Here is a 14,031-nt window from a genome sequence, read left to right on the forward strand (position 1 = left end):
AGATTTGGAAATGACGATCTCATATAAGCCTTAATCTCATAGTAGTAAATCAAAAGTGACATGATAATTTGACAATGGTTGACACCACGACTTAACATAGTTCAGGGCATAATAGCCAGACAAGTAACAAATAACAACGAAAGGTAAATTTCATAGTCTCAGACGAAAAGCCAACATCTAGCACCAGCATCAGCCAACGGAAATAGCTAGCGGACAACACAACGACAAGTGATGTTGGTTCTTTGGGCCATCTACACCAGCTACTAGACCAGCACAAGCAGCAGCTTGCTGGACAACATCTAGAGAGCACAAACACCAGCCGTCAACCGCCAACCCAACAGAGATAGAAGTAGTGCCGCATCTTCACTCTTGAGTGATGATTGAAGTAGACTCATCCTACAGACGCAACAAATGATAAAAAAACATTAGTAAACTATGCACATCTAATTTTATATCAACGCATTTTAGTAATTTACCATATCTTCTTCATCATCCTCAAGAACACTCTGAAATGTAGCAAAGAGAGTAGAATCCCATCCACCTGATGAAATAACCAACATTAGTAAATGGCAAGTTATCTGCAAAGTAGAGAAACAAATGCAATTGCAAAACCATATTACCTAACATATCAGCACGAGACCAAGCTTGCATGCACATGAGAGCTTCAGCCACATTCGGAGTAAGTCTACTACGATGCGCACTTAGTACTCTTCCGCTAGTACTAAATGCACATTCGGAAGCCACGAATGTTATGGGAATAGGCAATATATCACGAGCAAGTTTTTGCAAAGTAGGAAACCTCGAGCCGCTAACCTTCCACCAAGTGATGATATCCAGTTCTTGTGTTCTAGGAAGACAAGCTTCTTCCAAATACAAGTCCAATTCCGTATGGATTGATGAAGAAGGTACAGTGGGACGACTAGACATATACAGATCATACAGTTTCATGGCTTCATCTTCTTCTCCAACTGGCTCAGCAACATAAGCATCCCATGTATCCTCACCTTCAACTTCATCTTTATATTGCTTCACTAATCCAATCAGTAATTTCCTCACCTTCTCTATTTCTGTGGTTGCATGCTCTCGTCCATAGAGGGGACCATAAAGAGCATTAAGAATATTGAGTTTATACCTTGGATCAAGAACTGTTGCAACGGACATAAGACCATGGATATCTTTCCAGTACTTCTCAAACTTATCCTTCATTTCCTCGGACATTTTTTGTATAAGCTCATTGTCACTGTTACCCCATTTCCTTATGGCTAAGCGAATGGTAATCACTTTAGGAAAAAAAGATTTGCCGTGACATACTTGGTGCCCGAGAATAACTCAGTTATATCAAAAAAGAGCTTCAACCTATCACATATTTCTTTTGCAAACTTCCAATCATCTTTGGTTGGGCAACACTTAAATTTCTTTTCACGTGCCTTTAATTTTTCAAATATCTCTATGTACTGTACTTGCAATGCTAATCATGGTATAAGTTGAATTCCATCTAGTCTTACAATCAAGAGTTATCCTTTTGTTATACTCTATGTTCAAAGTTTTTGCCATCTTTTCGAACTTCTCATGCCTTTTAGGTGTGGCTGACCAAAATGCAACACTATCACGGACCCTTTCAATACCATGCTCTAAGACACTCATTCCATCTTTCACAATTAAGTTTAATATGTGAGCGGCACAACGCATATGCATTAGTTGACCATTCATCATGAGAGAGCTTGTGTCCAACTTATCTGGTAATATATCCATAGCCTTGTCATTTGATGTGCAGTTGTCCAAAGTGATGGTGGAGATCTTCCTCTCAAGGTGCCACTCAACGAGACATTCATACAAGGCTTCACATATAACTTCAGCTGAATGTGGACATGGCACATAAGCAAACCTATTTAACAAAATAAAACATAAACAAACCATTAGTACAATATAAACATGGATTGGTACTTGTTAATAGTTATCAGTGTGCTATGTTCAGATTTTACCTCATAAGAAAGCTCTTGAGGTTCCAAGAATCATCTATATAGTGTGCAGTCACAGCCATGTAACCTCTCTTTTGATAGCCTGATGTCCACAAATCTGTAGTGATAGCCACTCGGTGTTTGAAAGTTGCAAAGAAATTCACCATCTTCTCCCTTTGAAGCAGAATGCATAGCCACAATATCATTCCTAATAGTATTTCTGCACACCATCTTAAACAATGGCTGCAAAGAAGAACAAAATCTGCGAAACCCACTATGATCTACAATAGATAAAGGGTACTCATGTTCACATATCATCAATGCAAGATCTTTCCTAGCCTTCTCTTGGTCAAAAATGATATTTTCTACATTCACTTTGCCACCTTCACCTTTTGTCAACCTTAATTTTTGTTGCTTTGGGCCCATAGGCGCATGCCTAGCAGGACAAGAATCCAAATGCGATGTTAGCTTCCTCTTAGAACCAGCTCTACCAGATGTAACCTGAGATGTCGGAGTAGCAGCTTCAGATGTCGGAGTAGCAGCTTGAGATATTGGAGTAGCAGCTTGCGATATTGGAGTAGCATGTTGAGACACTGAAGGATCGACGGAGTTTCCATTCCCTGAACCAGCCACAGCTGAACCTTCTGCTCCATCTTGAGAAGCCAATGATCTATGCATCATAATTCATACAGAGCAATTAACAAATAAGTTCCTGAATTGCAAAAAAAATATGACAGTCCTATCCGAAAATAGCATAACACAATTTTGGGCAAAGTTAATATTATATGGTGCAAGGATAGCTAATACTTATTGATCTGGTAAAGGATTCAACCTACAGCGTTGGAGAATCTACAATATATTAAGACTAGTACACATCAGACTATTTTACGTTTTCCTGTAGAGTCTAGACAACGATATTTTAGATGATTCAAAGCTTCTAATACATGGCCCGACTGAAAAATTATTTCGCTCATTTACAAGCGTTGGAGGAGAAGTTGTAGTTGACTACGTGATTCAAAGATTCTCTAGATGGCCTGACTGAAAAACAAATCGCTAAATTACAGGGAGTCACATGACTTACCGGCCAGGATTGCTAGTACTGGAGCGGAGAGTTGGAGCCATTGGGCTTGATCGCTGTTGCCGATTTGCCGTCGATTTGCCGTGCTAATCCAGTATTGACCGCACCACAGCCTGCCGCGATTGCTAGTTTGAAGGAAACTTGGGGAGGGCTGGGCGGAGATCAGATTGATTGATTCCGGCTAGGCCACAGCCTGCGATTGCCTGCGTGAAGGAAATTTGGGGAGCGCCGAGCGGAGATCAAATTGATTCCGGCTAGGTTCTCGCCAGCTCCATGGTGTCCCGTGGCGGAGCGATGGGGATTGGGGAGCTGGTGAGGGACGCGGAGGGAGTGAGGCCATGAGGATATCGATGGCGATTAAGACGAGCGCCGGTGAGCAGCGGCGATTGACGAGAACGATGGGATTGGGCCGATTCGGGAGACGAGGCAACTAGGAATTAATTTGGGCGTCGGGGTCTGCATTTGGCTGCTTGGCTACTGTGCCCTTCTTAATTGTTTGGTTACCGATCTTGGGTCCACATGTCAGGTATTACGGGCAGGGTATGGGTATACCCGCGGGTATGGAGTCATACCCATGCCCTACCCACAACTTGACGGGCAGGGTATGGGTACCACCCATGGGTACAAAAACGTGCCCATACCCTCCCCATACGGGCAGGATACCCGCGGGTACCCGTACCCATGGGTAAAATTGCCAACCTTGGTCAACAACTCTTATAAACATTTTAAGATGAGCCCTACACTATTGGTCCTTAAAAGTTCAGGTCTTCAAAACAATATGGATTCTCTTTTATGGATGTATGTAAAGATAATAATATGGAAAAAAAACATTGACAATACAACGTATCTCCTGCACACACAAAATGTTGGGAGAAATGTGGTGTCTCTTTTGTGTTTCTTTTGTACGGAAAAAACAGACTAAAAACCATGTCAATGTACCAGAGTCCAGAGGCCACAATTCAAAGAGCTGGACGACATTTCGTCTATTGATGAACAGGACCAAGACACCATTGGCTTCCCTTTGTCAAATGCAGGTTCAAATAAAGGGCACACAAATTTTATTTTATATGGACTAATTTGCGTACCTCAAAAAAAAGATGAGTTGTTTGAAATTCACGGAGAAAACAAGAAAGGCCCCCAAGGGTTTTCTCCGTTCCTAATTTTGGCAATTCCTATACACCGACCAGGTCGGTCGTTACCGCGCGCCGCACACCCCCCCGCGCGCGGTATGGGCCGGCCTGGTCGACCCGTTTCACGTTTTTTCGTTTTCGTTTTCTGTTTCTTTTTCGTTTTTTTCTTTTCTTTTCCTTTTCCTTTTTATTTTCTTTTCTGTCTCTTTTTTTCTTTTTTTCTTTTCTGTTTATTTTTTTTGTTCAAACTTAGAAAGTTCAATCTAAAATTTGTTCAAATTTGAAAATTGTTCAAATCTGAAAATAGTTCAAAAAATGTTCAAATCTAAAAATCGTTCAAATTTGAAATTTGTTCATAGTAAAAAAATTCAATTTTAGAAAATTGTTTGAGCTAAAAAATTGTTCATATTAAAAAAATCAGGAAATGTTCAAATTTTAAAATTGTTCAGATTTAAAAACTGTTCAAAATTTTAAACGGTTCAAATTTGAAATTGTTCAGTTACAAAATGTTCAAATTTAAAACTGTTCATTTTCAGAAAACTGTTCAAATTTTTGTGAAATAATTTTTCTTAAAAAATATTTTAAAGTTTTATATTTAAAAAATGAAAATATAAACAGAAAAGAAAAATACAGAAAACAAGGAAGAAAAAAGATAAAAAAAAGCTCACCTGATGCGATGGGCCGCGGCCCACTAACGTGGGGGCTGTGCGGTGTGTTGCACCCACCGACCTGGTCGGTGTAAAGCAGCTCCCCTAATTTTGACACGTATGTTGATTCATCGAACTCGCTTCCTACTGTTTTCTTGATAGTTTTTAAGAGGACTTCAAGGCCCACTTTGAAACACATTAAAACAAAACATATAATAATAAGAAAAACATAGAAAAAGGAAAAGAAATCAGGAAAACATAGGAACTGATGTGACATGACTTGTGGATCGTACTGCAATGTGAAACAAATGATTTCGAAAAATTGTTGTTTTGGATGTCCTACTATTTTTTTGCACCACTCAATAATAAAATTGACCTCGCTGGTTTAAAGATACATGTACTCATTTGATCGTGAGAGCAGATTATCGGACTTGGACAATTGATTCAGTTAGGCTACTGAATCTCGATGCCGGTAAACTCGTCTATTAGGCCACTCTGATTACACATAAAAATAACTACACACAAAGGAATACTTCCTGGAAGCAAAAATACAATATAATGTTGTAAACTCGTCTATTAGGTCACTCATTACCAATGCTAGGTGTGCTAGCTATGTTAGGTGTAATGCTGCAATGCGAAGTCTATGGATCGAACAAGGTGCTCTAGAATCCAGTTCCGCCAGCTTGCCACGCTTTTCGTGGTTGTCTATGTTTGAAGCATACATTCTTCTTGCTCCGAGACGACAGACAGATCCATATCGCATCCGTCCCGATGATATACGATTGCAACATGTGCGGCGCAAGTAAAACCCTGCACGTCGAGACGCATCTGCGGCCACCAGACTCGACGTGATGAGCTCTAGCTGCTGTCCCGACGTGCCGTGCTAAGTGTCGAGACTTAGAGCAAGTCTAACAGACCCCGTATAATTTCGCCCCGTATAACGCGAGTAGAGGGCCCTGTATCGGGTTTTCGCCGGCCGAAAACTCGGACGAGCTAGCAGACCCCGTATACCCACCCCGTAAAACAGAATATTCTGTTTTACGGGGTGGTATACGGGTCTGCTAGCTCGTCCGAGTTTTCAACCCTCAAAACAGGGTTTTTTGACAAATTGCATATTAGAACCAACACACCATTCACATAAAATAAATGTTTTACATCACACAATAATCGTCATAATTATTACAATAATGTTTTTCGGAAATGTCAACAAGAATTAAACAAATAAAAAACAAATGTTTCACACATACAACAATAGGAAATGAATGTTTAACACATACAACAATAGGAAATAAATCATTGGCCATGCAACTGCCAATGGTGATCAATCAAATCTTGGGTGAGCTGGTGATGAGTCTCGGCATTTTCAATGCCTCGATGAGCTGCAAGAAAAGCTTCAATCCGATCGGGGTTCCTCTCGGGCTGCACTCGGGTGCCAACATTGTCATAGAAACACGGCAAGTTCAAACCGCGTTCATCTTCAATGATCATGTTGTGAAGAATCACACAACATGTCATGACATCAACAAGAGTTTCCTTGTCCCAAAACCTAGCAGGACCCCGGACAATTGCAAACCTTGCTTGCAAGACACCAAAAGCTCTCTCAATATCCTTGCGGCATGCCTCTTGATTTTTGGTGAAGCAAGCTTCCTTTCTTGTCAAAGCCCTGTCTTTTTCTCTTTTATGGACTTGACAAGGGTTGCATAGTTAGGGTAAATACCATCTGTGAGATAGTACCCCATGGTGTACTCATTGTTCATAACTTTGTAGTTACAAGGTGGAGATTCACCCCTAACTAGTCTTGCAAACAAAGGGGATCTATTCAAGATGTTGATGTCGTTGAGTGTCCCCGGCAATCCAAAAAAGCATGCCAAATCCATAAGTCTTGAGAGGCCACGACTTCAAGAACAATGGTAGCATCGCGGCTTTTGCCACAATACATTCCATGCCATGCTTTTGGACAATTTTTCCATGTCCAATGCATGCAATCCAAACTACCAAGCATCCCCGGCCACCCCTCTTTTCATTGATCTCCATGAGCCTTTTTGTATCATCCTCATTTGGAGCTCGGAGATACTTCTCTCCATACAACTTGATCACCATCTTGGCAAACATACGCACGCAATCCGTGGTTGTTTGCACACCAATGCGCAGGTACTCGTCGGTATAATCTGCTGGTATACCGTATGCAATAACCCTCATGGCGGCAGAAATTTTTTGATATGGGCTAAATCCCATGACTTGGGCAGCATTTCTTCTTTGCTTGAAATAATCGCAATTTGCCTCGCAATCTTTGACGATTCTCTCGAACAAAGACCTACGCATTCGGTACCGTCTACGGAAGAGGCGGGGAGGATAGGTCGGTACCTCGGCGAAGTAATCTTGCATCAGCTGTTCGTGGCCGAGCGCGCGGTTCCGCGGAATGCACATACGCCCCATCACGGATCCTTTCCGCTGATCCAGCAGCTTCAAGCGGTCCTCCATTTGCTTCAAGCCGAACAGGAGCACCATCATCTCCGTCTCGGCGTCGTTGAGCAACTCGTCGATGTCGGAATCATCCGAATCCGACGACGACCAATCGGTCGACGTCGCCTCCAAATCCGCCATGTGCACATCCTCCGAAGCCATCTACCACGGGGAACCATAGATCAGCCCGAAATCCGACCAATTTACCGGCGGCAACGAGCAAGAACGCGGCGGAATACTCACCGGTGACAAACAGCGGAGAAGACCACGGCTGGACGGCGGCGGCGCGCGCGGAGGGACGCGGAACTTCAGCCGGGGTGCGGCGGAGGTGCGGCGCAGCTCGGCGCGGCTCGGCGGACGGCGGAGGGCCGCGGATCTGACGGATTCCGGCGGCGGCGCGCGGGGGAAGAAGGATGGGGACAACTGAAATGTCCGCGCGCGCTTTCGGAATTGGGATAGTGGTTTCGCCCACTATCCCCGCTCCCACCCCGCACAAGTAGGGGGCGACGACCCGCCCCGTAGTCGAAAACAGGAAAAATCGATGCGGGAGCCGTTTTTACGGGGCGTGCTAGACGGCCGGGTAGACGCGAAACCCTCAAATCGGCGGTTATTATACGGGTTTGCCCCTTTTACGGGGTCTGTTCGCCCACGCACGACGATCTTGTTTACTCATCATCACAAGTGCCCGCAGAGCGTGACGGACATCATCACCATCCTGCAGACCGACGCGAAAGCGGTTCGCAGCCACTGTGTCGACGCTGCTCCGGCGCCGCCGCCCTTCTCCGTGATCCACGCGCCGTCGGGGTGATCATGATCAGGCAGCTGCTCCGCCGCCTCCGCGTATGCGCCCTCCTCCCATCCGTCCAGGCCCGGCGCGTCGTCCCTGCACAGCCCCTGCGGCACGTGCGGCGGCACAGACACCGGCAGCTCCTCGTAGTGGCCGGCGTCCACGCCCGGTGACTCTGGGCCCGGCGTGCACGGCGGGCAGCAGTAGCACAGCTTCAGCTCCATCGCGACGTCAGCTCTCCTTGGGTTTAGACTTTCGACGCGAGCGAAATATATATATCCTACGGGCTACGGCAATACTGGATACCAAATCCGATCCGGGCCTTGATTTGGTGGATGAAGGATCGAGAGTTTGAGACGGAATCGGGATTAGCCGGAAATCAACTCTCGGGTCCTAACCGAACTTACCTCTAATAACAGTGCACAAAATAAACAACGGTTGGGAGGAAAAGCAGAACACACGGTATAAGTAAATTTAACACATCATTTCGAAAATGTGGCACCTCGATTCCAGTACACCATACTCGATTTGCAAGCGTCGGAGAAACAACTTTGATGCTACATGCACCAGATCATCAGAGTAAAAAGTGATGGCGAGCCAGGAAATATCGAGGGAGATAGGTTTTCAGATTAAGAGCAGGCTACATTACTCATAAACATATTCCACGGAGACATAAATCGACCTCCTGAACAGAATCAGCAAAGCTCACATGGGTCTTCCTAGACTGGCCCCTGAGATTTCATGAAACTATGCAGGCCTGTGCTCAGGTCTGTCATAGGCTGCTATGTTCTGCGGTTCACACTCCGGGCTGAAGAGCCGCACAAGCACCGCCGATGTCGCGCTACAAGAGACTGCTCCGCATGATGCCCACCTGAGACTCCTTGGAACAGTTATCCTTGGACCTGCAGAATGAACTCAACATCAGCGAAATAGTTACAAAATTTCAGTTTCATTGGAAGGACTATCACCCAAAACAATATTTGTCATACTCATATAATGACAGAAAATAATCCGATTAACAAAATCGTGATAATATTAACAAATATATGTGTGAAAGATGAACAGGAACAAATATTGTTATCGAGTAAATGTAGACCGTCACAAAGAATTTACCATAGTGAAGGCGGCAGAGCACCCAGAAAGCAAGGCCGCCACCAACGGAGAAGATGCCAGCAGTGTGACGCATCAGACGGGAGCAGGGCTTTGACTCTGGCCGCATCACGTCCCCTTCTGACCATCCAAGTAGCTGTCGTAACGACATCGCGGCCCTTAGCTTGTTTGGTGATAGAAGACTCTGCTAGTTTGCTGGAGCTGACAAGAGGTTCAGCTCTTCAGACTTCAGTGCACTTCGCTTCCTGAAATCGTTTGTAGTTAAATACTTTTTCCTTCCGAAACAATCTCAAGACTGAAATGTAAAATGGAAAAACTAACAGAGAATGTTGGCAGATGTGAACATGTTTCAAATTTTTTAACATCAGCAGTCTGATAAGATAAATGTAAATAGACCTATTCTCTGATTTTTCAGTGATCAATGGTTACCATTTGTTAAACAGATAAGAACTTAGACAATTTACAGCATGCAACCAATTAAGAGTTACAATAACACACCAGAAACTAATATCCAAAGTCCATGCTCCAGAAAAAAAATATATTGGCTAAAAACTGTGTGTACCCACTGTTGTGTATTTTGGCCTTCAAAGAAAGTGAAATCTATATGTCAACGAGGTCCTATCCTGGAAAGTAAACTGTTTACCAACTCTATGATCATCCATATGTCTGTATGTGATCAAGTGAGCAGCAAGGCAAACAGGCTAAAGCACAGCAAACAAGAATAAGGTGATAGGAAAAATTAGCAGTCATGAAACAATATTGTGAAACTTTAGATACAAGAAATGAAGGCGTATGATGCAAAACTCGCCCTGGTTAATGCATATTTAGTTTACAACCATATGCAAATCAAACATATTCTGTCGTTCTGTCATTAAAGGGGACATTCTGCTGGGCTTGAGTGTGCCATGTTACCATGTTCAGAACTAAACAATACATGCAATATTTTGACCTTTATGTTCAACCCACAATCCTCAATTCTATTGATAGCCACCATTTCATCTAGGATCAGTGATAACTTTGCGATGCCAATTTACTTTGGACATTATATGTTTACCTCTTATCACAGTGTGATGTGTGTAAACCAAGATCACTCAAACGGCAGAGCAAACCAGAACACTACAAACCCCTACCAGCGACATGCCAAAACTGCACACCAGATACTCTTCCTATTGCCCAAAAGACACTAAGGTAAAGTGGAGCGGACTTAAAGTGGGGTGAGAGGTTTTGGAACTCCAGCAATATGGGAGATCAAGCTGCTAGTAACATTACAATAAAATCGCAGTAAACTGGATCGATCGGAACATCTAAAAAAGAAGATATATTTGGATTCAGTCGCTCATTTCATCGAACTAAGCACGACTCGGAACAATCCTAGCAAGCTACCTAGGGCTTTAGTAATAGCAGAAGAAAATGGTCTGGACATATCTCTCTTGCATACTCGATGAAGGGGAGAAGGGAAGAGTTCCTGCATAGTTAAGGTGGGTTGGCATAGGTGGACGGATGCCTGGACCCATCTCCAGCTCTGGCAAAGACAGGTCAGACAGTGCTGGACTTGGGAGTAGGCAGAGGAGGGGGGTTGGTATTTGTTTGGGAGTCGGCAAATACTATATTCATCACACTAATGTGAACTGATGAGCGATGGAAACTTTTTGTGTGAAAATAAATTAACATTTAGTCAGTATTGCAAATGATGCCAATCTATATGGTAGCTGACATCAAAGAAAACGAGAAATGAACCACTGGATAACTTAATACAACATAAGACTATGTGCAAAAAAACAAGAAGTAACACTATAGAGCATTTTCCCTGTCCTAGATCTGCATCATATACTTGGCGCAGCATTCTCCATGGTCATCAATTGGTGAAAAGGGTGTGCTGTGGTGAATTGGTAACGGCAATTTTTTTCGTTGAAGTCTGAAAACTGGATTCCTGGTGTTAACCTCAGTTTTACAGCTACCAGATGTCCACTTCCCGAAAACCAAACGGTCAGTCTGTTACTCGATAATGATGGCCTTAATTGGGATGATGATATAATTAGACACTTCTTCTGTGATGAGGAATCCAACCTGATTCTTGATATACCTATCAGTAGTGATAGTTGTCCTGATTTTATTTCTTGGCCTCATTTTCGTACAGGTGTCAATACAGTGTGATCGGCATATAACTTGGCTCAGTCAGAATGCCTCAGATCACTTCTGGCAAGCTTGAAGTAGCACTGCTGGGGGATCTAATCATGGTAATATGCAGAAGGTCGGAAGAGCTTGTGACAGGTACAATGTCTGAACAAAATGAAGATCCACTTATGGAGATGTGCGCAAAACTGCTTAACAACCGGGCAACAATTGCAATACAGATCAATTCTTATGGCATCAATTTGAAGCTTCAGAGTTACCATACATTCCAACACTGGATTTTGGACTGGCTATTGTCTGCTATGAGTATTGAGACTATTATGTTTGATGTCACCTTTTTGCATATATGGGAAGCACGTCATGGAACCGGAATTGATGAACCAATGCTACATCCTAAGAGAGAATCAGAGAAGATCAAGGTTTATGTGGATATGATTTTACAGCACTCCTTCGAACTGAAAAACTCCAACAGATGTGAGACCCAGTCTTTCAATTCCAAAGTGCTCTCCACCACCGGAGGAAACAGCAATGATTAATGTGGACGCTGCTATCTTTTCACAATCCAAACTTATGGGATCAGGGGTTCTTATCCGAGACCACAGCGGTGTTTGTTTGGCAGCAACACATTCTTTCTTTGAGCGGGTTTCATCTCCTGAACTGGCTGAAGCTAAAGCTGTCAAAACATGCTATTTCCTTTGCGCTGGAACTGGGGGATGGCATTGTTTTCCTTTTGTCAGATTGCCTGCCACTCATTTCAAAACTGAATAAGCCTGTTAGTGACAGAACCTCCACTGGTGCTGTGGTTTATAATATTAAGAAGCTAGCTTCTAGATTTGCTTATGTATCGTTTGTTCATGTCAGTAGACATTCTTATAGGGCGGCCCATGTCTTAGCCAGACCGTCCGAACATGCCTCAGGCGTCATGTAGATAAATGAATCGCCGGTTCATATTCGGGACATCATTTGTAAAGAATTAATTATCTGTCTTAAATTAATGAAACACCGACCATTACCTCAAAAAAAAGCACAGAACAATGAACTGAACCCTTGCATAGCTTTCAGCAGTAAAAAAACCATGCAAGCCACTCCAACACAGCCATTGCCAGTTAAAATAAGATATCATGTGAAAGACAGTAGCATAGATGCCAACATGCACATCACACACTTCAGGCACAAGTCTAAATCTACCAGGGAATTTGAGGGATTTGCCCTAAAGTTCAGAACCTATGATCATATGCCTATTTGATGAGCCACTGTGATAAAATGCCCTAAAGCAGATTGCGCCACTTGATGGGAAAATCGAGGATTTGCACAGAAGTTTGCTGGTCATATACCCAATTTGAGCAACTTCATGAGAAGATGCCCTGCATTTGAACTAGCCTCTTGATGACTTTCACTTTTTTACAAAGCCGAACCACTTAACACTTCAACAGAAGCTGCGATTTGCCTACTTTACAAAAAAAAAAGACTTGACTCTTTACTGCCCAAAGAAAAGACAAGTAAAGGAGGCCTCCATCCATCAAATGAGGCAGAGGTCAGTGACTCTACGTGCAGAGCTTACAGAATCCTCACTAAGGTCCTGAAAGCATTTTGGTCCATCCCTTCTCATCAAGTTCTCTTCCCATTTTTCACATTATTTTCTAATGGAAGCGAAAAATGGATTGTTCCATACATGAAACTGGAATTCAGAGACATAAATAAATCGCAGATGTCGACATTTGCATTAGGGTCAATGTTGCCTAACAAACCTAGAGGGCTCATACAAGCTGGCAATAAAAAACTAGGGTTCATACAAATAGGGGAAATCAAAAAGGAATGGAATTAAGGTTGAAGAATTTACGTTTCTCAAGGCCTTTCGCCTTGGTAGCCGGAATCGCCCAAGGCAGCCGGGTGGAGGGGGGTGGTGCCCAGCCGCGCACCTCCTGCGACAGACAGGATCGAGGTGAGTAGAGCGATGGAGAAATATGGACCAGCGGGAGGAGGGGGAGAGGGAGAAGTCTTACCTCAACGGAATAACGCAGCAAGCGGCCTTGGTCGCCGGAGTCGCCGTCGGTCACCCGTCACCGGCTGGATGGAGGCGCTGCTGGAGCAAACGAAGCAGAGAAGACAGGGAAGGTGAAGGACTAGGAGGCCATCCGCTGGGCTTCCTCTTTCCGGGCCTGGCCCAATGTTTATGGGTGTTAGCATCGCAATTTTTTTTTACTAGCGGAAACCTAAGTTTAGGCTCTTCTTTTCCGTTTCTAAAAGGGCCACTACCAGAAGATACCCTCCGTCTTCCCTAAAAAAAAAAAGATACACTCCGTCTAATTCTCCCAGAAACGCATCTTCCAAATTTATTAATTTTAACATAAAAAAAATAGAAGATGAGCTTCGTTGAGCAAGAGCATGGTTCTTCTAGTATGGTTAATTTAGTTCTTGAAAAAGCCGAATCATGTGTTGAATCTATTGAATCAAAAGATGCAAGCTTCATCTCGAAAGGTCAACTCTGTTAGGTCTTGGCTCCGGCGATATGGGCGACCACGCCCTTCCGCCGCCGCCATCACCATACGAGAGTCCATCGGAACACCATAGGGCGAGGAGAGAGTCTAAGCGAGGTACGCGTCGTGTAGAGAAGGAAGATCTAGGGGGAGTCCTCCCCCAATACGGAGTGAAACCGAAGGTCGGGAAGGTTTTAAAAACCGATCTGATGGGCAACCTAGATTGCCAGAACCCTGTGTTCCCCAAT

General features: G+C 43.7%; 1 protein-coding gene across 1 annotated transcript; it reads right to left on the reverse strand.

The window, feature by feature from the left end:
- Positions 1-8,528: 8,528 nt before the first annotated feature.
- Positions 8,529-13,416, reverse strand: LOC124662973. Its single transcript, XM_047200741.1, has 4 exons — positions 13,310-13,416; positions 13,147-13,228; positions 9,177-9,418; positions 8,529-8,965 (listed from the first exon to the last, which is right to left on the reverse strand). The coding sequence occupies exons 3-4, from the start codon at positions 9,322-9,324 to the stop codon at positions 8,811-8,813; spliced, it is 303 nt and encodes a 100-aa protein (XP_047056697.1). The 5' UTR covers positions 9,325-9,418; positions 13,147-13,228; positions 13,310-13,416; the 3' UTR covers positions 8,529-8,810.
- Between the last annotated feature and the right edge of the window lie 615 nt (positions 13,417-14,031).

Source organism: Lolium rigidum, chromosome 6 (assembly GCF_022539505.1).
Source record: "Lolium rigidum isolate FL_2022 chromosome 6, APGP_CSIRO_Lrig_0.1, whole genome shotgun sequence".
Taxonomy (NCBI): domain Eukaryota; kingdom Viridiplantae; phylum Streptophyta; class Magnoliopsida; order Poales; family Poaceae; genus Lolium; species Lolium rigidum.